The sequence below is a fragment of the Lynx canadensis genome, chromosome A3, assembly GCF_007474595.2.
Source record: "Lynx canadensis isolate LIC74 chromosome A3, mLynCan4.pri.v2, whole genome shotgun sequence".
Taxonomy (NCBI): domain Eukaryota; kingdom Metazoa; phylum Chordata; class Mammalia; order Carnivora; family Felidae; genus Lynx; species Lynx canadensis.
The window spans coordinates 30,126,590-30,153,183 of record NC_044305.1 but is presented as its reverse complement, the minus strand read 5'-3'; the positions used below and the strand labels follow the sequence as shown (position 1 = coordinate 30,153,183).

At 36.9% G+C, this 26,594-nt stretch overlaps 1 protein-coding gene across 4 annotated transcripts in view; it reads left to right on the top strand.

The window, feature by feature from the left end:
- Positions 1 to 26,594, top strand: part of RNF24 (ring finger protein 24) — an 80,415-nt gene that overhangs the window by 44,703 nt on the left and 9,118 nt on the right. For 3 of the 4 annotated variants that reach the window (XM_030310008.1, XM_030310010.1, XM_030310009.1), the window contains 3 exons: positions 4,748 to 4,897; positions 10,794 to 10,836; positions 13,030 to 13,071. In XM_030310008.1, the coding sequence (XP_030165868.1) occupies positions 4,755 to 4,897; positions 10,794 to 10,836; positions 13,030 to 13,071 (228 nt within the window). In that variant the 5' untranslated portion in view covers positions 4,748 to 4,754. Of the gene's footprint in view, positions 1 to 3,256; positions 3,425 to 4,747; positions 4,898 to 10,793; positions 10,837 to 13,029; positions 13,072 to 26,594 lie in introns of those variants that run through there. The other variant, XM_030310011.1, reaches the window with a different exon arrangement.

Genomic DNA, 26,594 nt, shown 5'->3' with positions numbered 1-26,594 from the left:
GATGGCTGCCTTTAGAAAGGATAAGTTTCCAGTTCCTACCACTGGGGACTGAATTGGCAGGCCACTTGACACAAAGCTTGACAGTGTGTGCAGAGGAGCTCCCTGAGAAAGGAGTGCTTGGTTTGGTGAAATCCTCTCCAGAGACTTGATCTTTGTCAGAGCTTCTTTTATGTTCTTTTATTTAATGTCACCCCTCCTCCAGTCCCTGCCAAATGCACGCACACGCACGCACACACACACACACACACACACACACACACACACACTAAAACTTTAGTATTTGGTCATGACTCTTAGAGTTCTCAGACACTTCAGTATCTGTGGTCTCATTTTATCCTTCCAGGAATCCAATGAAGTTGGTAGCACAGGCATTACTCCATTTGAAGATGAGATAATTAAGGTATAGATGGGCCAAATGCTGACATCTAGCTAGTGTTATCCTGGGAGCAACATCCGAAGTTGCTGACTATTAACTTGTCCTTTTTTCTACCACACCACTTTCTTTTTGCCTATTTCCTCTCTGTTAGCCCTTCTAGCATGGATGTTTAATCTCTTGTTTCCTAAAGTGAGAGTTCTTTTACCAAGCCCAATTTGTCTGGTGAGGGATATTTCTAAGGGATTGAAGGACATCATCAAAGTCTTGACTGTAGCAAGGGTCATCAGGTGAGGCCCTGTCAGCAATGTGGAGATTAAGGGTGAAGTTTTGTGCAGCTGTACTTTTCTTACAACTCTATAATGTATGTGCTAGATATATTTAGTAAAGTTGTCCTTAATTCTTTCCTTCCCTTCCAAGATGATCTGAGTATAGGAAAAAGGAAATTATGTATCTGAGTAAAAAAGCACTTGCAGAAAATGGCTGAAAGTTCAAAACTAAATATTAACCATTATTTATGTTTGGAAGTTCTCAGAGAAGAGTTTCCATGGGATGAAGTTGTTCTTTGTGCTGTTGACTTCCTGGTATAAGTTATTAGAAGCTGGAAATTAAAGTAATAATAAGACATTAGATTTTAGATACAGCCAGTCAATATCTCAGTAGTGTCTGCAATTTAAGTATACCCTTCTGGGAACCAAGAAAGACATTAAAAATCGGTAAACATATTTTTAATTTACCTTATATAAATAAAAGTTGAAATGTTTTGTTTGGTGGGTTTTTGTTTACTTTTGTTTTGATTTTGGCAGTAGTGATTGTTATAATTCAGTTATCAATATGTGGTCTTGATAATCAAGCCTGGCAGTTGGTCTTCATTTTGACCATTTTGCAATGGATCCAAATGACAAGAAAAGTTCTAGTGAGAAGGTGTGATGAGCCACTTTATTACTGTAGCTCATCATCTAATGAAGGGGGCAGCCTCCATTCTTGGGTTTTGAACTATGTGGTGAGATCGGTATTACCAAACAAATGGACAGAAATATCCCCCTTTTGAAGGTTTAAACAATATTTGCTGTTTTCTGATTATAAGAACAACACAAGAAAAAGATTGTAGAAACATAGGGTGAGGTCGCACTGGCTTTGGAGGTGGAGAAGCCCTGGCTCCTGTACATACTTGGTCAGTCATGACTATGTGACCAAAACTCTCTTATCTTTGGTTTCCTCATCTATAAAATGGAAGATATTATGGTACCTACCTACATAGAAGTTTTATGTGGAGATAAAATAAAGTCATTAAAATGCTCAGAACAAGGCCTGAGTTAATAAAGGGAGTTAAAAAAAAAAGAAGAAAATCAAAATGGGGGCGACTGGGTGGCTCAGTTGGGTAAGTGTCCAACTTCGGCTCAGGTCATGATCTCGCGGTTTGTGGGTTTGAGCCCTGCGTCAGGCTCTGTGCTGACTGCTCAGAGCCTGGAGCCTGCTTCAGATTCTGTGTCTCCCTTTCTCTCTGTCCCTCCCCTATTCACACTCTGTCTCTCTCTCTCTCAAAAATAAATGAAACATTAAAAAATTAAAAAAAAAAATAGGGGCGCCTGGGTGGCGCAGTCGGTTAAGCGTCCGACTTCAGCCAGGTCACGATCTCGCGGTCCGTGAGTTCGAGCCCCACGTTGGGCTCTGGGCTGATGGCTCAGAGCCCGGAGCCTGTTTCCGATTCTGTGTCTCCCTCTCTCTCTGCCCCTCCCCCGTTCATGCTCTGTCTCTCTCTGTCCCAAAAATAAATAAACGTTGAAAAAAAATTTTTTTTTTAAAAAATAAATAAATAAATAAATAAATAAACCACAAGCCACCGTTAACATTTTGACGTATTAGCTCTCAGGCTTTTTTCTGCCATACACGCACACATACATACCAGTGTGTACTACCCATATAGGTGTACATATATATCCTTTTTTTTAACCTTTTCCAAAATTGGGATCATTTTTTAAAATATTTTTTAATGTTTGTTTATTTTTGAGAGAGAGAGACAAAGTTGCAAGCAGGGGAAGGGAAAAGAGAGAGGGAGACACAGAATCCAAAGCAGGCTCTAGGCTCTGAGCTGTCAGCACAGAGCCCGACACAGGGCTTGAACCCACAAACTGTGTGATCATGACCTAAGCTGAAATTGGATGCTCAACCGACTGAGCCACTCAGGTGCCCCATGGGATCATGTTTAATATACAATCTATATCCTGCTTAATTTTTCCCACATAGCCTTATATTTCCCTTGACATTAAAATTTACCGAAACAGATTTTTATGACCTCATAATACTGTAACATGACTTAACAAAATTATTTAATCATTACCTCCTTGTGAGATATCTAAGTTATTTCCAATATTTTACCATTATTAATGTTCCTTACTTTAAAGGTTACAAAGTTTTTAAGATCTTAAGACTTGTTCTATTTTTGTTTTGGCGGGGTGGGGCACAGTTTGCACTTTGAGGTTGAACTTTTTCATATGTCTATTGATTCCTGGCATTACTTCAGTGAAGTACCTTTTCATGAATGAATGTAACTTGTAAAGGTGTTTTAGGTAGGATCTCAAGTTTCTAGAGTAGTGTCAAGTACATAGTAAGTACTCAATAAATATTTGTGGCATACCCACAACTCTATGGTCAACTAATCCTTGACAAAGCAGGAAAGAATATCCAATGGAAAAAAGTCTGTTCAACAAATGGTGTTGGGGAAACTGGACAGCAACATAGAGAAGAATGAAACTGGACCACTTTCTTACACTATACACAAAAATAAATTCAAAATGGATGAAGACTTAAATGTGAGACAGGAAACCATCAAAATCCTAGAGGAGAACACAGGCATTAACCTCTTTGACCTTGTCTAGAGCAACTTCTTACTAGACTTGTCACCAAAGGCAAGGGAAACAAAAGCAAGCATGAACTATTGGGACCTCATCAAGATAAAGAAAAGCTGCACAGTGAGGGAAGCAATCAACAAGACCAAAAAGCAGCCTGTGGAATGGAAGAGGATATTTGCAAGTGGCATATCTGGTAATGGTTAGTATCCAAAATCTATAAAGAACTTACCAAACTCAATACCCAAAAAACAAATAACCCAGTTAAGAAATGGGCAGAAGACATGAATAGACGCTTTTCCAAAGAAGATATCCAGATGGCTGAGACACATGAAAAAATGCCCAATAACACTCATCATCAGGGAAATATAAATCAAAACCATCATGAGGTACCACCTCACACATGTCAGGATAGCTAAAATTAACAACATAAAAAATAACAGGTGTTGGCGAGGATGCAGAGAAAGGGGAACTCTCCTGCACTGTTGGTGGGAATGCAAACTGGTGCAGCCATTCTGGAGAACACTATGGGGGTTCCTCAAGAAGCTAAAAGTAGAACTCCCCTACTATCCAGCAATTGCACTATTAGGTATTTACCCAAAGGATACAAAAATACAGATTCAAAGGGGTACATACACCCTAATGTTTATAGCAACATTATCAACAATAACCAAACTATGGAGAGAGCCCAAATGTCCATCGACTGATGAATGGATAAAGAAGAATGGATATATACATACATGTGGTATGTATATATATACTCAGCCATCAAAAAGAATGAAATCTTACCATTTGCAATGATGTGTATTATGCTAAATGAAGTAAGTCAGAGAAAGAGAAATAACATTTCACTCATGTGGAATTTAAGAAACAAAACAGATGAACATATGGGAAGGAGCGGAGGAAGAGAAGAGAAACAAACCACAAGAGACTCTTAATGATAAAGAACAAACTATGGGTTGACGGAGGGAGGTGGGAGATGGGCTAGTTGGGTGATGTTGTATGTAAGTGATGAATCCCTGAATTCTACTCCTGAAACCAGTATTGCACTGTATATTAACTAAAATTTAAATTTAAAAGAAAGGGGGGAAAAAAACCCACAACTAGACAAGAAATTCAAAACCTTTTAAAGAGGATACTAAGAAAGTTTTCAGCCTAAAATATTTCATTGTAGTCCTTAAAACAATATTATGATGTGTTAAAGGAAGGGAAAATAACCTTATTTATAACTTTAAATTGTCACAATTTAAAATTTATCAATATTGGAAATTTAAAGTGCTATCCTCTGGTGATCACCTTTCAAATAAACTGATGATCTTTAAAAAACAAATTTTTAAAAATAAAATATATTTATAGCATGATAAATGAATGGCAAGAATATTAACTCTTTGTCTATCATATTTATTTCAAATGGGGTCAAGTCTTAAGAAAATTAATTGCCTCTATATACATTCAAAGATAATGCTATCTTGGTTCTTAGTCTTTATAACCTAATTTTTTTCCTTTCTTTTCTTCCCCCCCACAGTTCATCCATGAGCTCAGATTTCCCACATTACAACTTCAGGATGCCTAATATTGGATTCCAGAATCTGCCTCTCAACATATATATTGTGGTTTTTGGCACTGCTATATTTGTCTTCATCCTTAGTTTACTCTTCTGTTGCTACTTGATTAGGTAATCAGTTTTCATTCTGTGTTACTTCAGAATATATTAATCAATTATAAATCAGCTTTTTGCCCTTAGGTTAAAAAATTGTATATGTGCAATAATTAGCAAGTTTTCTAAAATTAAGGTTGCTAAACATTTTAACCTTCTGTGAGTTAGTTACTAATGAATAAAACACCTTTATACAGTCTTCAATCCTATTTGTTGATGAATGTGTTTTACTCTATAGAAGAAAATTGTCCCCATTTATTTTTCTAACATATTAGCACCTGGTCCAGATACACTTATTATCTGTTCCCAAGATTTAATCTACATTCACAAAGATTTCAAGATATCTTGTCAAGGATGGTGTTGCGTCATTGTTAGCTAAAGTCATTAGGGATTAGAAAACAATGTCCAAGACAAGGTCCAAGCCTTTAAACAGGTTCTTGTGGTCTCTTAAGATTTTAAGTTCCTTTAGTCAGGTGATTGATTATCTGCATAAAACACTAAATATTCCAAAAGCTCTGCAGCACGTGTATGGAGAAGTGACAAAGGATAACACCTCACATGAAGGAGTAATGGATTTGGCCAGTAAAGATTCACAGTTGACTTACTCATAATTGTTTAAACAAACGTCTTATTCTTTTTAAGTTTTCAAAGCTGAAACTTAAAGACTGTAAAAATTCATATACTGTATTGTTCAAAGAGCTTTATGAGTAAAAGAGTAGAAAGTTGGATTTTATTAAACACCTATACCTCTAACAATTTTTAGTGCTTGTACAGAATGTGATTATGGTTACGATACATACCCTCATCAGATGTCTTTAAGCAGTAATTAATTGTTGCCACCAGTGACTACTCACTGATGGTCAAATTTGAATGAATTTAGTGTATTGTTTCCAATATTCTGATAAATAAGTCTACATTCCTACAGAAATTGAATCTTTTTTGAAGTTCTCACAAAATGTAATCACTTCTTACCTCTCATAGATATGCTGGCTACTTAGGATTTTTAGGTCTTTCTCAGAGTAATAAATAAACACTTAACTAATATAATTATAGCATTTAGGAAAAATGTTATTTGCATAAATTTCTTTTTTCTAATTTTTTTTAATAATAGTTTGATAAATGTTATGTAAATATTTGGCTTTTTTTTTTTTTTGAATGAAGGAATTAGCCATAGCAAAAACAGGACCTCATAACCTTAAAATATGATTATCTTTGGGGAGGATGGCAGAGGACTGCTGATTTTTTGTTGTTATTTCTTCCCTCAGATCTACTAAATTTTTTGGTTATGCTATAAATAGTGGTTTTAACTAAGAAATTTGTGAATTTAATATTTGAAACCAAATTATACTTTAAAAGATAAAATAATATAATATAACAAAATATTTTTTAAAGATTCATTAATGAAGGAGTTTTATATATGTAAAATATTCTAAAATATTCAAGCTAGCTCATAGTATAGTTTTTATTACTACGTCTAAGAACTAAGCCTTTAACCTTGTTTTAAGAAAAACACTAATATACCAATTGTGATTCTGGATAAGTTTTTTGAGAAATAATTGTGAAACACCATTTTACTTCATTGTATTCCTTTGAATAATCAAGCAAATAGGTAGAGAAAGGGGAAAAAATGATAACGGTTGTCTTCATATATTACCATTGTACTTCATTTTATCCTTTCTGTATCTTTTTTATTATTTATCTAACAAAGCAAATAAGTGGGGATCTGCTATACTAAAATAAAATTATCTTGTCTAATTAGAGAAACCAGTCTTTTAGAAATGTTCAAACATTTCTAAACTTCATTTACAAGTCAGTGGTACCATTTTGAAAATTAAATCATGATGTAAGGAGCTTTTCCTTTCTGATGAACCTAGTGTTAGTTTTAACCTTTCATATATTAAATTTGGATTTAACAAGTCATTTGCAGTTAATCTGGAGATTTATGGATTCAGCTCTTTTAAAATGATCAAAGCTGGGGCGTCTTAAGTGGCTCAGTCAGTTGAGCATCCGACTTCAGCTTAGGTCATGATCCCACAGTTTCTGGGTTTGAGTCCCACATTGGTCTCAGTGCTGATAACCCAGAGCCTGCTTTGGATTCTGTGGCTCCCTCTCTGTCTGCCCCTCCCCCATTTATTCTCATTCTCAGTCTCATTCATATTCTCTCTCTCTCTCTCTCTCTCTCTCTCTCTCTCTCTCAAAAATAAACACTTAAAAGTAAGAAAAAATTGAAAACTAAAGTTATAGGGGGCCTTTTGAGTTATCTAACAAAAATTTTAAGGTCTTAAACCAAGATAATGACAGTAGAGCTACATAGGGTGTTATGGATGGTTGTGAGTAATATTTGGGTGGTGAAAATGAACAGAATTTGGTGACCAGATATTAATGATGGACAAGAAAAGATGTGCTCAGAATTGTTCCTGGACTTCTGGTTTAGGCAGCTGGGAAGATAGCAGTCCCTTTATAGAGCTAGAAAACAAGCAGGTTTGGGGTGGAAAGATGATAGATTCCATTTTAGACATGGGATGACTGAATTTTTTTGTGTTAACAGTCAAAATATTTAGTACACAGTTGGATATATAGGTCCAAAGCTTATAAGAAATCTGTCTAGAAAAAGGGAGTCATTTAATAATAGGTAGAAGCTGAGGCCAGGAGGGTCCCCTAGAAAGAATGTGTATAGAGAAATAAAATGGATCCAGGACAAAATCCTAGGAAAACACTTGATATTTAAGAGGATCCCATAGAAGAGACTAGAAGGGGATAGAAGAAGATAGGAAGAAAAATCATAGGACAGGAACCCCACAAGTAGCATTTCAGTGGATTAAGTCAGTTATGTCAAAAGTTCCCATTACATTTGACAATTAAGCTTGCATCTATAATTTTAGTTAGAAAAGTTTCAGTAGCATGGATACAGGGGTGATGAAAAGTGGACTGTAATGGGGCAAGGCCTGACCAGCAGGTGAAAATGAATACAAGAAATATGACCTCCTCTTTGAAGAATCTTGGCTGAGAAAAGATTAGGTTGGGGTAGGGTAGGTGTGCAGTTTGCTATAGAATCAAGGAAGTATTTTGGTGTTTGTCTTAAGAGATTCGGGCATATTAATAAATACAGTATAATATAAATAGTATTAAGGAGAATGAGCTAGTTGTAAAGGATTTGTGAGAAGGAATGAACCATGGAGGTGAGAGGAGACACACTTAAAAGTTATAGTGGTATTAGTTCTTTTTTTTTTTTTTAAGTTTATTTAAGTAATCTCTACATCCAATGTGGGGCTAGAACTCACGACCCTGAGATCAAGAGTTACATAACTCTTCCAAGTGAGCCAGCCAAGCACCCCTATACTGCTATTAGTTTTAAGCAGGAGAATACCTTTTTAAGACAGAGATGAAAGTAACTGGAGAACAATATACACGTACAGATCTTCCTCAACTTACAGTGGGGTTACATCCCAGTAAACCCAATGTAAGTTGAGAATATTATAATCAAAAATGCATTTAATACACCTAACCCACTAGGGGCACCTGGGTGGCTCAGTTAAGCATGCAACTTTGGCTGGCTCAGGTCATGATCTCATCCCATGATTTGTGGATTCGAGCCCTATGTCCAGCTCTGCATTGACGGCTCAGAGCCTGGAGCCTGCTTTGGATTCTGTGTCTCCCTCTCTCTCTGCCCCTGCCCTGCTCGCGCTCTCTCTGACTCAAAAATAAATAAACATTAAATCCAGTTCTGAAGGCTAGAAGTTTGAAATCAAGGTGTCAGCAGGTCCATGCTCCCTCCAAAGGCTCTAAGAGAGGATCTTTCCTTGCCTCTGCTAGTTCCTGGTAGTTACCAGAAATCCTTGATGTTCTTTGGCTTGTAGCTGTATCATTTCAGTCTGTCTCTATCTTTACCTGGCCTTCTTCCCTGTGTTTCTCTATGGTCTCTCTTCTCTTCTAAGGACACCAGTCGTATTGGATTTAGGGTCTACCCTAATCCCAATATGACTTCATTTTAACTAAATAATCTACAAAGACTCTATTTCCAAATAGGGCTACATTCTGAGGTTCCAGCAGACATGAATTTTTTACACTGTTCAACCTAGTATACAAGAACAGGCAAATAGACCAGTGGAACAGAATAGAAACTCTAGAAACAGACCCACATATTGGGTCTGTCTCCCAACAGATATGCCACTGAAATGCAAAAGGGAAATAGGGACTTTTCAATAAATGAGTCAAATGAAAATCTGCATGTGGATAAAAAGAATCTTAACCCCTACTCACATCATATATATAAAGACTAATTTCAGATGGATTGTAAGTAATTTCAAATGGATACCTAAATGTGATAGGTAAAATAACACATTGTTTTCACAGTACACACAAGAGAATATCTTCATGATCTGGGGGTAGACAGAGATTTCTTTAACTGGACACAAAAAGAACTGACATTGGGAAGAGTTTATAAATTAGACTTAATTTAAATTAAAAGCTTCTGTTCATCAAAAGATACACCCATCAAGAGAGTGAAAATGCAAGCCACAGAGTAGGAGATAATTGCAGTACATAGACCCAACAGTGTATATCTAATATATGTATGTATACATATATATATTAGATATATTAGATATCTAATATATCTAATATATATATAATACATGTAAAGAAAAATTGATACGAAAAAGGTAACTCATTTTTTAAAGACCCAAATAGGTATTTTTTAAAGGAAGATATACAAATGGACAATAAGCATATAAAAGGGTTCTTAACATCATTTGGGAAATGCAAATTAAAACTGAAATGAGATACCACTGAATAGACCTATCAGATTGGCTATTTTTTTTTAATGTTTATTTTTAAGAGGGAGACAGAGCACAAACGGGGAAGAGGCAGAGAGAGAGAGGGAGGCACAGAATCTGAAACAGGCTCCAGGCTTTGAGCTGTCAGCACAGAGCCCAACACAGGGCTCGAACCCACGAACCATGAGATCAAGACCTGACCAAAGTCTGATGCTTAACCGACAGAGCCCTGGGCTTCAACCCTACCAAGTAGTGGCAAAAATTTAAAACAGCTAGAGCTCTCATGCATTACATCTAGGAGTAGAAATTGGTATAAGCATTTTGACTAGCAATTCTACTCCTACGTATATACTCAACAGAATTGAGTCTATATGTCTGCTAAAAGACATGTAGAAGAATTTGTTTAGCAGCTTTATAATAGCCCCAAACTGGAAGTAACCTAAATATTCATCAACAGCGGAAGGGATAGTCTTATATTCACACAGTGGAGCACTATATGTCAGTCAGAAAGATTTACTGCAATGTGGATGAATTTCACAAGTATTTGTTAGCTGAAAGCCAACATAAAAAGTGTACCAAATGATCCATTTATGTGAAGCTCAAAACAAGCACAGTTAATCTGTAATGGTAGAAATCAAGATAGTGGGTACCTCTTAGGAGTAGATACTGATTGGGACGAGTCATTTCAGGGGTCCTGGAAATGTTCTATATCTTGATCTGGGTGATAGTTACAGCAGTGTATAAATATATATATTTTAACATATTTAACTGTATTCTTAAAGTTTTTGTACATTATTAGATGGATGTTATACTTAATTTTTTTAATTAAGAAAAATGTAATATATTAAATATTACTGAAACCAGTGGACTATCACCAATATAAATTGAGGCTTGTTCATTAAAATATTTGTTGTGTTAAGATTTTGTTTTAATGAGATTTCACTTGAGTTAATATTTTGATAATATTTTATGGTTATTGTCATAACATGGTAACAGGTCATGTGGGTATTTTTCAGGATAAAGGTTTTGGATTTTAAACAATAAATGATATAAATTAATATCAAAAATCTGTTTAAGATTTTTATCAAATTGTTACATTGGAAACCTCAATATCACATTACTCATATTCTGTCTTTTAGGCTAAGACATCAAGCACACAAAGAATTTTATGCCTACAAACAGGTGAGAAATTTACTTCAGATTGGCTTTGATCTTTATGTTTTTTGTTCTGTTTTTTGGTTGTTTTTTGTTTGTTTTGTTTTTTTGCCAAAAAATGAGAATTTAGATTTCCACTCATATTTTAATCTGGGGCTGAATTTACTTGCGTTCATTTTAGCATTTCACTTGCCAGTTTGTAATACAAAATAGGTCAACTTCTTTAAGTATTTTCTTTAAGTATTATTTGAAGTTATAGAAAGTTCAGATGATATAATAATATAACAGGGAGGTTTAGCCAACATTTTGCTAAAGGGAGATGCTGTGGTTTATAATCCTTAAAGCTATGGTTAATCTAGTGGCATTCAGAGATTCCATGAAATGAATTTTTTTTTTCACCTCTTCCAGTAGAAGACACCAGCTCCTCAGAGGGGACCAGTTGTATTATAGTGATCTCATCTCCTCCCCCTTTCTATTAATGTCACACCACCAGAAATACAAATACTTGGGTCATTATTGTTAACCCCTAGCCCTTTGTACTATCATCCTTTTACTGATTTGTTTTTTAAGGTAATAAACTTAGCTTTTCTTGACGGCCAAGTAAAATTTGTTTTTTCTTCCATGTGTCATCCATTAACATTTTATTCCAAACAGTGGGTCTAGGTGTTCCTTAATTTTGTTTTGGTCAAAAGTATGAAATTATTTTTGTTGTCCTTAGTTTTTTGCTTTCTGTTTTTTAGATTTTGTTTGCTTTTTTTTTTTTTTTTTTTTAGTTTTTTTGTTGGGTTTTGTTGTTGGTTTTTTTTTGAAGGGTTGTGGGGCAAGCTTTAGCTTATTTGGGCCTTTAACTGACACTGACACTACAGGACCATGTCACTGTTTTAGGATTACGTATCTTTTTTTATACATCTTTTGTTCATGTCTTTTTGAAATCTGAGCTCCTTGTCAAGTTCCTTAGATGTATACACTGATGTTCATAGGTAACCCCACGCTCTTTCCCATAAGTCTCATGTGGGATTTATACACAGAGTTGAATGTTTTAGTTTTTCTAAATGAATGAATCCTGTTGTCTCAACATTATCGTAAACTTGACAGCCTATAAGATTTGTATGTAAGCTAAGTAGAAAGTAAAATTGGCCTTGATGGTTATTCAAGAAGTGAAATTGACTGATAGAATTAATACAGTAAGAAGACAGAAAGTAAAATGGTCTTTAAAATCTACTGAGTTGGAAATTTAGTACATCCCTGTGTAGCCGGATGGTAGCTTTTGATTTCTGAAAATGTAATATGCCCTGAAAACCATTTTTGGTTCAGGAATATAAGATACTCAAAATTGGGAGATTTTCTCCAAATTTCACTTGCCTGTTTTTTCACTTTAAGATGGCATGTAGTTCTAATAAGCTGTTTATTCTCAGAAACTTTCTTTTTAAATAATAATCCATCCTCTTATCACTTGGCATTTTTTTTTAACTGGTGTCCAGTCACCACAGATTCAGGGACTGGATGAATTTTAAGTTCACTTACATAACTCTGGGTAGAGCTAAAATTTCCTGGGGATAGTAATGTAAAATAATAAGCAAAACTTCTAAAATTAAGATTGACCTTATTTTTTAATCTTTTATATATTAGTAATCGTTCACTTCCCATCAGCCAATACTGTGTTTTACTGAATCATGAGAGTCGACCTCATTTATTTTCCTCCTAGGTTAGCACTTAGTCCAGATGAGAATGTATTAATGTCTTTTCCTAAAAGTTAATCTATACCCAAAGGGATTTAAAATTGCTTTTTGGGAGAACATTGCATCATTGCTCAAGTTGAAAAAATGTTGCTGGGGCACCTGGCTGGCTCAGTTGGTTAAGCATCTGACTTCAGCTCAGGTCATGATCTCACGGTTCATGAGTTTGAGCCCTGTGTTGGGCTCTGTGCTGACAGCTCAGAGCCTGGAGCCCATTTCAGATTCTGTGTCTCCTTCACTAGCTGCCCCTCCCCCGCTTGTGGTCTGTCTCTCTCTCCTTCAAAAATAAACATTAAAAAAATTTTTTTTTCAAAGAAAGAATGTTGCTAAAAAAATGTTCTGTCTCAAGCTATAAAAGATTTTCTCTAATATTGAATAAGAGGGGAAATGAGTAACATATACAATAGAAAAATATGTGTGAGTATAATGAGATATTTTTTAATTACACATTTAAATGAGTATGACATACTTTTATGTCTTACAGGTTATATTAAAAGAGAAAGTAAAAGAACTGAATTTACATGAGGTAAGTTGCGTATAAGTATTTAATCTTTTTTCAAGTTTATTAATTTATTTAGAGAGAGAGAGAGAGAGAGAGAGAGAACGACTGGGGAAGGGTCAGAGAGGGAGGGAGAGAGAGAATCCCAAGCAGGCTCCATGCTGTTAGTGCTAAGCTAGACGTGGGGCTTGATCCCACAAACCATGAGATCATGGCCTGAACTGAAATCAAGAGTGGACCACAACCAACTGAGCCAGGCCCCCTGTTAAGCGTTTTAATCTTTTCTTGAGCTATTATCTAATAGAAGTGATATGCTTAACTATCTTTATTTTAAGAAGTTAAAAAAATTAGGCTTATTTTTATCAGCCCTTAATAGGATAATTGAAAGTGAGGTCACATAAAAATCAATTGTGAGAAGACATAAGAGAGTAATGTAACTCGGGTGCCTAGGTTGCTCAGTCAGTTAAGTGTCCGACTTCAGCTCAGGTCATGATCTCCCCGTTCGTGGGTTCACACCCTGCATCAGGCTCTGTGCTGACAGCTCAGAGCCTGGAGCCTGCTTCGGATTCTGTGTCTCCCTCTCTCTCTGCCCCTCCCTGCTCACACTCTATCCCTCAAAAATGAATAAACGTTAAAAAAAATTTTTTTTTAAAAAGAGTAATATAACTCATATTTTTAATAGAAATGGTGCTGATGTAAGATTTCATAGTAATAAGGATGCTGCATGTTGTCCCTGATATGAGTAGTAGATACATACAAATTTGTTTTTCTACTCAAGATGAGTTTGCACTACTTTCACTCTTAAAAATGTTCCTAGTAGTTCCTTCATATCAATGGCACAAAAGAGACAATGATTACTTCTTGGGGGTGGGGATTTGGGGAGATGAGGCAAGGGGATAGAATAGAGAAGAACATAAGGGAAGATATGATTCCTTGGGATTGTCTAGTGATGAGGTTGCATGGTTGGCTCCCAGGTGTTCACAACTTTACTGTGCTTTGTAACGTGAATCAAAAGTATGTGTGTATCCTGCCGTACACTTTCATACACATTGTCTATGAGAATTTTTTTTAATGTTCATTTATTTTGAGAGGGACAGCACGAGCAGGGGAGGGGCAGAGAGAGAGGGAGAGAGAATCCCAAGCAGGCTCTGCACTGTCAGCACAGAGCCCGATGTGGGGCTCAATCTCAGGGACTGTGAGATCATGACCTGAGCTGAAATCAAGAGTCAGATGCTTAACCGACTGAACCACAAAGGCGCCCCAGAATTCTTTTTCATTTTACTCTTTGTGTCATCTCTGACTACAATTGTTCAGTAGAACCCAGTGATTTTATTTTTAATTTTAGGACCCTTTTCTCTTCCTTTCTGAGTTCTTTAATTTATTTGTAAAGCAAGGAGTTGGAAAGCTGCAAATTGTAATATCTATGTTTTATATAATCTCATTGTGGGGCAGCTACATTGCCCGTCTCTTCAAAAAGAGTTAATTTGTGAAATTATTTCAATAATAATAAAACAATGATTTCTGTTATCGTCAAACACTTTGAAAATTTCTACTGCGCCTTTGCTATTTCTGCATATTTTTTTTCCTTTTTTTTTTTTTTTAATTTATTTAAATTCAAGTTAGTTAACATATAGTGTAGCATTGGTTTCAGGAGTAGAACCCAATGATTCATCACTTACATATAACACCCAGTGCTTATTCCATCAAGTGGCCTCCTTAGTACCCACCACCCATTTAGCCCATCATCCCGCCCATCTTCCCTCCAGCAACCCTCAGTTTGTTTTCTGTATTTAAGAGTCTATTGTGGTTTGCCTCCCTCTCTGTTTTTTTGGTTTGTTTTGTTTTTTTTAATGTTTTTATTTATTTTTGAGACAGAGAGAGACAAAGCATGAGCAGGGGAGGAGCAGAGAGAGAGGGAGACACAGAATCCGAAGCAGGCTCCAGGCTCTGAGCTGTCAGCACAGAGCCCGACGCAGGGCTCGAACTCACAGACTGTGAGATCATGACCTGAGCCATAGTCGGACACCCAACCGACTGAGCCACCCAGGTGCCCCTCCCTCTCTGTTTTATCTTATTTTTCCTTGCCTTCCCCTATGTGCATCTGCTTTGTTTCTCAAGTTCCACATGAGTGAAGTCATATGATATTGGTCTTTCCTAAATGACTTAATTCATTTAGCATAATGCCCTCCAGTTCCATCCACATTGTTGGAGATGGTAAGATTTCATTCTTTTCAATTGCCAAGTAATATTCCATTATACATGTATGTGTGTGTATGTATACACACACACACACCAGTTGGGGTACATGTGCCCCTTCGAATCAGCATTTTTATATCCTTTGGATAAATACCTAATAGTACAATTGCTGGATCATAGTTCTGTTTTTAGCTTCTTGAGGAACCTCCCTACTGTTCTCCAGAGTGGCTGCGCCAGTTTGCATTCCCACCAACAGTGCAAGAGAGTTCCTTTCTCTTCATCCTCGCCAACACCTTTTGTTTCCTGAGTTGTTAACTTTAGCCATTCTGGCAGGTGTGAGGTGGTATCTCATTGTGGTTTTGATTTGTATTTCCCTGATGATGAGTGATGTTGAGCATCTTTTCATGTGTCTGTCAGCCATCTAGATGTCTTCTTTGGAAAAGTATCTATTCATGCCTTCTGCCCATCTCTTCACTGGGTTACTTGTTTTTTGGGTATTGAGTTTGGTAAGTTCTTTATAGATTTTGGATACTAACCCTTTATCCAATATGTCATTTGCAGGTATCTTCTCCCATTCCACTGGAATGGAATCACCTTTTAGTTTTGTTGACTGATTCCTTTGCTGTGCAGAGCTTTTTATCTTGATGAGGTCCCAATAGTTCATCCGCATTTTTTTAACAAAGAGTTGCTGTGTTACAGCATTTTAGACCTAACCTTGGAATAAACCCAAGCATCAATTTGTTTGAATTTTAAATTTTCCCAAAATTAACATAAAGTAATAGAGGATGATCTCTTTTCCATTTGGGGTCTCTTTGATGACCATAAATGGAAAAATTAAATTCTGACATACATTACCCATATTGAATAACCAGGTTCCTCAGGAACGAAGTCTTCCTTATTGGTTTTGACCCATTAGTTTATAATGTATCTTTTATCTTGAATGAGTACACTGTGTTGGTTGCATCATTATATATCAGAGTTAGTATTTCACTTGCACTCACCAATTCCAATTTTGCTAAATTGGACTAAGCTGCTGATCCCCTCTCCCTGTTATTTGAAACTGTAGCTAGGAAAACCTAACCTTGCTCTATATATAGCTTGTTTCCAGAGGCAATCATGTATTTTTTGCAGTTCATTTGGTTTTTTCCAGTTGCATTTCTTGGTGATGAAACTATTTTGTCAGACTTTTATGTGTGTGTGCATTCCTGTAGCCTAATTATACAGTGATGACATAGCTTTGTCCTATGTAAGCACATGGAATTTGATATGGATACTGTTATTAGTGAATAATTAGAATCGTGAAAAATCAAAGACAAGCTAAATGTCCTTCAGTGGTGTAGTGAATAAATAAAACATGATATACCAAAGATTATCTACCAAGAGAGGGGGGAAGGAGGAGAAACCTGATCTAGTGGTTCATACAGTGAGGTACTATAAAAGCAGACAAAATTAAGGACTGAGCTCTATCTGTAAATATGTCAATTGGGATAGATCTCTAATGGGATCTGAAAACAAGTTATAAAGTGATATAAATGTTTATATCACATATGTAAACTAAAATAAACACCATATTGTTCATGGATTTATGTGCATACTGCAAGGTGTTTTACTGGGTTTGAGAAGGACACATGCTCACATGGGACATGGAGAGAAGAGAAAAAAGATTAGGGGAAGTTGGTCAAAGGGATGTTAGTTTAAAAAAAAATTTTTTTTTAGTGTTTATTTATTTTGAGGGAGAGAGAGACACAGTGCGAGCAGGGGAGGGGCAGAGAGAGAGGGAGACACAGAATCCGAAAAAGGTTCCAGGCTCCAAGCTGTCAGCACAGAGCCTGACGCAGGGCTCTAACCCACGAACCGCGAGATCATGACCTGAGCCAAAGTCGGACGCTTGACCGACTGAGCCACCCAGGCGCCCCAAAAGTGATGTTAGTTTTATATGTGATGGTCTTAAAGAAGGAAAGTAATACATTACTTTTACAGTAATTTTAGAGTTATCAAATACATAAAACATGTCAGACACTACAGAGACACAAAGGAGCGTAAAATACTAATTTCTGCCCTTAGGCAGTTAACAATCTGGTAGAGAAGACTGTAAACAAGCAAGTCACACTGGGGTGTGCAAAAGGGTGCTGTGTGTTATCTGGGATATATACTGAGAAGTTCTTAAGGGGTCTGATATTGCATAATCACATAGCTACTTCTTGGCTTTTTCTCCCCTAAGGGAGCCTTCCTGGGACCTTACCAACTCAGATGCCCAGACACCACCCCTGCCCCCTCCAGCTTATTAGTTAGCTCTACATCTATGACTGTATCATTTTTATTTAATTTTTTCTACCAGTATAGGGGTCAAGCAACATTTACACTGAGTGAAGCTAAGGAGGTACTATATATATATTCAAAACATAATATATTATCCTTCTACAAAGAAAAATATCCTCTTAATACCCATAGTCTTCCCTGTTTTTATTTCTCCATCTTTTAATAGAGAAACAGATACAGAGAAGGAGATCTCTAAGAGAAACAACAGAACAGTCATGTAAGTGGAGTCCTAAATGACCTCTAATGTCAAGAAAAACATTTTCTTGACATCTAGTGTCGAGAAAAACAGAAAGGTGCTATGGAATCTCTGACATACTGGGGAATGCAGGTCCTGTTAAAGGAGTTGCTAGCACTCAGCTCTAGCTAATTGTTGTCATGGCCATTTGTTGCCAGATCTGGGTTTCTTCAAGAAAAGCTGGAGAGTCTTGGCATTAGTTTACGATCTGCTCCCTATTTGCATTTAGTCTTTGTTCACCACAGTGTCCCCAACTCTAGTTTTTGTTGAGTAGTTGCTTTCTCCATTAAATCTCCTTTGTCAGAAATCAAATGGCCATATTTTGTGACTGTCTTTCTCAGTTCTCCATTCTGTTCCATTGATTTATGCACCCATCCCCTCACCAACACCACAGCTTTATAATAAGTCAAAATAAGACAATAGGATTCCTCCAACTTTATTCTTCTTTTCCAAAACTGTTTTAGCTAGTCTAGTTCCTTGCTCTTCCATTTAAATTGTGGCATCAGCTAGTCTATATCTACGAAAAAGAAGAAAAAGTCCTCCTGGGATTTTGATTAGTATTGCATCGAATCTGTAAGTCAGGGGAAAATTGGCCTCTTTACCATGTTGAGTCTTATGATCTAAAAACACATTATGTCTTTCCATGTATGTATATACTGATTTATATAAAGCTCTGTTTTTAGGCTTATTACACATTTAGGATTTTTATGTCTTCTTGGTGAATTGATCCCTCTGTCAAGACATAATATCCCTCTTCATCTCTGGCAGTTTTCTTTGCTTTGGAATCTTTGTGTGATATTAGTATAGCACCTCTAGCTTTCTTTTGATTAATGTTTCCATGGCCTGTATTTTTCCATCCTTTTATTTTCAGTCTACCTATAGAATTATATTTGAAGTGAGTTTTCTTATAGATAGCATAAAGTTGGGGCGCCTGGGTGGCGCAGTCGGTTAAGCGTCCGACTTCAGCCAGGTCACGATCTCGCGGTCCGTGAGTTCGAGCCCCGCGTCGGGCTCTGGGCTGATGGCTCAGAGCCTGGAGCCTGTTTCCGATTCTGTGTCTCCCTCTCTCTCTGCTCCTCCCCCGTTCATGCTCTGTCTCTCTCTGTCCCAAAAATAAGTAAACGTTGAAAAAAAAAAAAAAAAAGATAGCATAAAGTTGGGTCATGATGGGTTTTTTTTAATCCACTCTGCCAATCTTTGTTTTAATTGGTGTGTTTAGACCATTTACATTCAAGGCAGTTATCGATGTTTGTAATTGGGTCTACCATTTTATTACCTGTCTTCTGTTTTTCCCTCTTTCATTCTTGTTTCCCTTTTACTGCCACCTTTGGATTATTTGAAGACTTTTAGTAATCCATTTTTAGTATCTTTTGTGATTTTGGCTTTATCTTTTTTGTGTAATATTTTAGAGAATTACAAAATAAATACACCTGGAACTATTTTTTTAGCACTTCAATTGGAATGTAGAAACGTTCCACCATGTAGATAGACCCTTTTACCTTTTTCCACTTATGCAGTTGCTATCCTATTACATCTATATACATTGAAAATCCATCTGACAGTGTTATATTTTTTACTTATAACTGTCAAATATATTTTAAAGGATTCTGGAAAGGAAGAATAGTCATAAATATTCAGGTATTTACCATTTCTGTTGCTCTTCATTCCTAATATTCCAAGTTTCCTTCTTTTATTAATGTTTGTATATATATATGTATATATGTGTGTGTATATATATATGTATATATATATGTATATATATATGTATATATGTGTATATATGCATATATATATATATATAGTCCATGTGTGTGCATATGCTGAGGGGAGGGGCAGAGAGAAAGGAGAGAGAGAATCCCAATCAGGTTCCATCCCATTGGTACAGAGCCTGAACCCATGAACTGTGAGACTGTGACCTGAGCCAAAATCAAGAGTTGGACGCTTAACTGATTGAGCCACCCAGGTGCCCCTTCAAGTTTCCTTCTTCTTCTTCTTTTTTTTAATGTTTATTTAATTTTGAGAGAGAAAGAGAGAGAAAGAGCAGGGGAGCGGCAGAGAGAGAGAGAATCCCAAGCACTCTCCATGCTGTCAGCACAGAACCTGATGCAGGACTCAAGCTCATAAACTGTGAGATCATGACCTGAGCCGAAATCAAGAGTCGGACACTTAACCAACTGAGCCAGCCAGGTGCCCCTTCAAGTTTCCTTTTTTTTTTTTTCTGGGTCATACTTTCTTTTTCTTTTTTTTTTTTCTTTTCTTTTTGCACTGTTTTTTTTTTTTTTTTTTTTAATTTACATCCAAATTAGTTAGCATATAGTACAACAATGATTTCAGGAGTAGATGCTTTAGTGCTCCTTACCCATTTAGCCCATCCACCCTCCCACAACCCCTCCAGTAACCCTCAGTTTGTTCTCCATATTTATGAGTCTCTTCTGTTTTGTCCCCCTCCTGGTTTTTATATTATTTTTGTTTCCCTTCCCTTATGTTCATCTGTTTTGTCTCTTAAAGTCCTCATATGAGTGAAGTCATTTGATTTTTGTCTTTCTCTGACTAATTTCACTTAGCATAATACCCTCCAGTTCCATCCACGTCATTGCAAATGGTAAGATTTCATTCTTTTTGATTGCTGAGTAATACTCCATTGTATATATATACCACATTTTCTTTATCCCTTCATCCATCGATGGACATTTGGGCTCTTTCCATACTTTGGCTATTGTTGATAGTGCTGCTATAAACATGGGGGTGCATGTGTCCCTTTGAAACAGCATACCTGTATCCTGTGGATAAACGCCTAATAGTGCAATTGCTGGGTCATAGGGTAGTTCTATTTTTAATTTTTTGAGGAACCTCCATACTGTTTTCCAGAGTGGCTGCACCAGCTTGCATTACCATCAGGTTTCCTTCTTAATGTCATTTACCTTCTATCTGATGAACTTCCTCTAGCATTTCTTTTCGAGCAAATCTGCTGGTTCTGAATTCTACTAGTTTGCCTTCATCTGAGAATGTCTTTATTTCATTTTCATTCCTGAAGGAAGGGCATAGAACTCTAGGTTGACACTTCTTTTCTTTCAGCACTTTTAAAATGTGCCACTCTCAATGAGAAAGAATCATATATGGCCCTTTGTAGCAACATGGATGGAACTGGAGAGTGTTATGCTAAGTGAAATAAGCCATACAGAGAAAGACAGATACCATATGGTTTCATTCTTATGTGGATCCTGAGAAACTTAACAGAAACCCATGGGGGAGGGGAAGGAAAAAAAAAAAAAAGAGGTTAGAGTGGAAGAGAGCCAAAGCATAAGAGACTCTTAAAAACTGAGAACAAACTGAGGGTTGATGGGGGGTGGGAGGGAGGGGAGGGTGGGTGATGGGTATTGAGGAGGGCACCTTTTGGGATGAGCACTGGGTGTTGTATGGAAACCAGTTTGACAATAAACTTCATATATTGAAAAAATAAATAAATAAAAATAAAATGTGCCACTTCTTCTGGCCTTCACCATTACCGATGAGAAATTCAGTCATTCAAGTCATTGATCCTCTATCAGTGTCTTTTTTCTCCAACTGCTTTCAAAGTTTTTTTTTGTCCTTAGTTTTCAATAACTTAATTATGATATATCTGAGCATAGATTTCTTTGGATTTATCCTGTTTGTGGTTTACTCAGCTTCATAAATATGTAGGTTTGACTTTAACCAAGGCTGATTTTCGGCCATTATTCAGATTTTGTTTTTGCATTGCATTTTTTGGGGGGTTGGGGGAAGAGAGAGATGGAGAGAGCTCATGCATGAGTGAGGGAAGAACAGAGAGAGATAGAGAGAGAGAAAGGGAGAATCTTAAGCAGGCTCCACACCGAGCATGGGGCCTGAAGAGGGGCATGACCTCACGACCATGAGATCATGACCTGGAGCTGAAATCAAGAGTCAGATGCTTAACTGACTGAACCACCCATGTGCCCCCACATTGCACTCTTTCTGTCCTGCCACCCCACCAGAGAAGGCCTCATCTACCTGCTGTGCTTATATGGGTCAATCAGAATATACATAGTTTTGTAGAACCCTGAGTCCACATCCACAATACAGTGGTAGAGCCATCCATGTAGCTTCCAAGTTTGAATAAATTCAGGCCCAACCCCCCTTCCATCAGGAATTGCCTGTACATACAAAAGGGAAAGGACACCCTGCTTCCCTCTGCATCTCGGCACCAGCTGGGAACCTGGCTGCACAAGGACTAGAAAGAGCCATCGGTTTTCTCAGGTCAGGCAGAGGAGTAATGTGGCAGGCACACTGTAGCCCTGCTCTGCCCTGCTTTCCATAAGAAGAGACTACAGAAAGGTTGGACCCATTTGAGTTGCCCCCTATGTAAAGTAAAAAATATCTTTTCCTTCTTCTCCTCACCTCCCCATAGGCTCATCCCCTTCCCTTTGTTCCAGTGAGGAGGTGGCTCTGGCAGTACAAGTTTTACTACATCCTTGTCTTATATAGAAAGAGATTTAAACCCATTCAGTCTTTCTAGGACTATTGATCCATCTTCTTACATATCACATTCTCGAATTTTACTTTTAAAAATATACAAATATTTGGAGCCCAACTGAGGTTTGTCCAAGGTTTGTTAAAATTGCAAAAATAGTTAAAAACAAACAACAACAAAAATCCAAAGCATGTATAAAGAACTGAAAGTATGTAGGACCCTAGAGATTGAGTGGGTATAGTCCCTCCCTTCCATTAGAGAACACTGGCCCCATAGGAGAGAAGGTCACAAATCAATGAGGCGTGTATAGCAGTGGGCCAAGGATATGAACATATGAGGGCCATGGAAGGGACTGTCCACTGTACTTCATTTGGAACCAGAAAGCTGGACCTTTCCTGAATGGCAGAACCATCTGTAGGTTGCTTTCATAGTTCCCAAAGATTCCAACCTTAAATGACACCTCTGAACTAGAAATGCTGCCTCTGGAATCAGCGTACAAGGCGGCAAGATTACCAAGATGTCTGTTACTTCATATAATTATCTTAAGAGCAAGGGAACTCACATTTTTAAAAACTCATAAGATAGGTATTATTCCTTATTTTGCATCTGTAGAAATCGAGATTTAAGAAAGTTGAGTAGAATGGGTATATTATCCAGCTTCTGAGCATAGAGAAAGAGTGTGACCCTAGCCTTTCCCATGGTGATAACCTCCCCCGACCAGAAAATGCCCTCACACAGAAGCTCCTCCATTCCCTCTCCAGAAGAGAAGAGGAAACGAAAGAAGAAGCATCTAGTGCAGAGCCCCAGTTCCTACTTCATGAATGTGAAATGCCCAGGTTGCTGTAAAATCACCACCACCTTTAACCATGCACAAATAGTAATTTTGTGCGTTAGCTACTTCACTCTCCTCTGCCAACCTACACGAAGAAAAGTAAGACTTAACAGAAGGATGCTCCTTCAGATAAAAGCAGCACTAAAAGCACCCTGAATCAAGACGAGTGGGAAACCATCCCAATAAACACATTTTGGATACAAAACAAAAATAGTGTGGCCCTAGGTGTTTGAGTCTGGAGTCATCACATGCTGTCCCAATTGCCCCCACAGACTTGAAGCTTCTGCTGTTCCCCAACCTGCAAAAAAATTACTTTGGAGCTACTTGACTCAGCTTCCTTCTGCTTTCTGCAGGTGCCATCAGTTAAGAACTTTTCTGACTTTTAACATGTAAAACAAGCAAACTCAAGTATTTATAGACTAACCAGTCAGTAAATGTGTCTTCCTATCCCAGCTTCTGGCAGTGCTAACATTATCATAGTCCATTCTTTGACTTCAAAAAATGAAGAGTGATGAGGAACACTTCCTGTCTCCTTCTATCAGGCCCTAATGTAAAGACCAGACAAAGACGTCACACACGAAAAAAAAGAGAGAGAGAGAGAGAGAGAGAGAGAACTCCAAACCAGTATCTCTTATGAACATAGGAGAAAAAATCCTCAACAAAATACTAGCAAACTAAATCCACCACCATGTAAAAAGAATTATATGCCATAATCAAATGGAATTTATCCCAAGGAATACAAGGTTGATTTAACAAAGAAAAATCCATCAATGTAATACACCCTATTAACAGAATAAAGGGAGAAAAAAAAAAAAAAACACACCTGGTCACTTCAGTAGATGCAGAGAAAGCCCTTAACAAAATTGAAAATTCTTTCATGATAAAAACACTCATCAAACTAGGAATAGAAGGGAACTTCCTCAACTTGATCTATGGAAAACACAGAGCTAACATCATACTTAATGGTAAAAAACTGAAAGCTTTTTCCCCTAAGATCAGAACAAGACAAGGATGTCTGCTCTTGGCATTTTTATTCAGCATTGTACTGCAGTTGTACTGCATTGTGCTGCAGGGTCTAGCCAGAACAGTCAGGCAAGAAAAAGTAATAAAAGGCATCCAGATTGGAAAGGAAAAAGGAAAACTATTATTTTCAGATGACATGAATTTATAAAAACAGAAAACCCTACAGAATCCACCAAAAATCATGAGAGCTAATAAATGAGTGCAACAAATAAGATCAACATACAAAAACCAGCTGTATTTCTATGCACTGGCAATGAATAATCCAAAAGTGAAATGAAGAAAACTATTCCATTTACACCAACATCAAAAAGAGCAGGTAGGAATTAATTTAACAAAAGCTCAGACTTGTACACTGAAAAGTACAAAATACCATTGAAGGATATTAAAGAAGACCTATGTAAGTGGAAAAATCTACCATGTTTGTGGTTTGGAAGACCTACTATTGATAAAATGGCAATATTCCCCCAAATATTTACAGAATCGACACAATCCCGATCAAAATCACAGCTGCCTTTTTTTTTTTTTTTTTTTTTTTTTTGGTGAAAATTGACAAGCAGATCCTAAAATGCACATGAAAATGCAAGAGACCCAGAATAGCTGAAAACAATCTTGCAAAAGGACAGAATTGGAGGAGTCACATCTCCCAATTTTAGAACTTAACACAAAGCCTCAGTTTGAAGACAGTGTGATCCTACCAGTTGGAGAGATGTGCAGATCACTGGAATAGAATTGAGAGTTCAGAAACAAACCTATATGGGGCACCTAGGTGGCTCAGCTGGTTAAGCATCCAACTTTTTGTTTTAGCTTAGCTCATGATTTCACGGTTTTATGGGTTCAAGCCCCACATCGGGGCTCTGAGCTGGACAGCATGGAGCCTGCTTGGGATTCTCTCTCTCCCTGTCTCTCTCCCCTCCCCAACTCACACACACTCTTTCTCTCTCTCAAACTTAAAAAAAAAAAAAAGTTATTTATTTATTTATTTATTTATTTATTTATTTATTTGAGAGAGACAGAGAAAGAGCAGGAGAGGGGCAGAAAGAGAGGGAGACACAGAATCCGAAGCAGGCTCCAGGCTCCAAGCTGTCAGCAGAGAGCCTGACACGGGGCTCGAACTCATGAACCATGAGATCATGACCTGAGCCGAAGTCGGACGCTTAACTGACTGAGCCACCCAGGCACCCCCAAAAAAGTTATTTTAAGAAAAAAAGACAAATGTATACAATTATGGTCAATTGATTTTCAACAAGTGCATCAAGACAATTCAATAAGAAAAGAACAGTTGATTCAACAAATGGTGCTGGGATAACCAAATTGTATAAAATAATGAAGTTAGGGCTCTGCTTCACACCATATATAAAAATTAAAAATGGACCAAAGACCCAGATGTAACAACTAAAATTACAAAACTCTTAGAAATAAACATAGATATAAATTTCCGTGGCTTTGGGTTAAACAATGGTTTCTTAGATATGACACCTAAAGCACAAGCAACCAAAAGAAAAGATAAATTGAACTTCATCAAAATTTAAAAACCCTTATTATCAAGAAAGTAAAAAGGTAACCCACAGGGAGAAAATACTTGGAGATCTTCTATCTGATAAGAGTAGGTAGTATCCACAACATAGAAATAACTGTTACAATTCAATAAAAAGCCTACAAAATAAAAAGAACTGCAAATATTTTATATCAGCCTTTTTATCCTAACAAGGTCTTTTGTAGAACAAAAGTTTTTTAATTTGATAAAGTCCATTTTATTTACTTTTTTCCTTCAATTGCTTATGCTTTAGGGGTGATATCATGCTTTTGGTGATAGCCAGCTATGGATGTCCAATTGCTCCGGCACCATTTGTTGAAAAGGTTGTCCTGCCATTGAAATGCTTTTTTGCACCTTTGTCAAAATCAGTTGGCTATCTGATAAGGAATTGTATCTAGAATATATAAAGAACTCCTACAACCCGTAAAAAGAAAAATAACCCAACTAAAAACGTGGACAAAGAATTTTGAACAGACATTTCTCCAAAGAAGATATACAACAGGCCGGCCGATAAGCACATCATTAGTCATTAGGAAAGTGCAAATCAAAACCACAATGAGATTACCGCTTCATACCATCTAAGATAGTTATAATCAAAAAGACAATAAAAATTACCTGATGATATGGAGAAATTGGAACCCTCATACACTGCTGGTGGGAATGTGAAATGATGTAGCCATTCCGGGAAACAAACAATTTAGTAATTCCTCAAAAAGTTAAATACAGAATTACCATATGACCTAGCAATTACTCCTAGATATATACCCAGAGAATTGAAAACTCCTGTTACTTGTTTAGAGTAGAGCAACATTATTCATAATAGCTAAAAGGTAGAAACAATCCAAGTAACCATCAACTAATGAATGGATAAACAAATATAGTATATCCATACTACTATTTAGCCATAAAAGTAAATATTGATTCATGATACAACATGAATAAA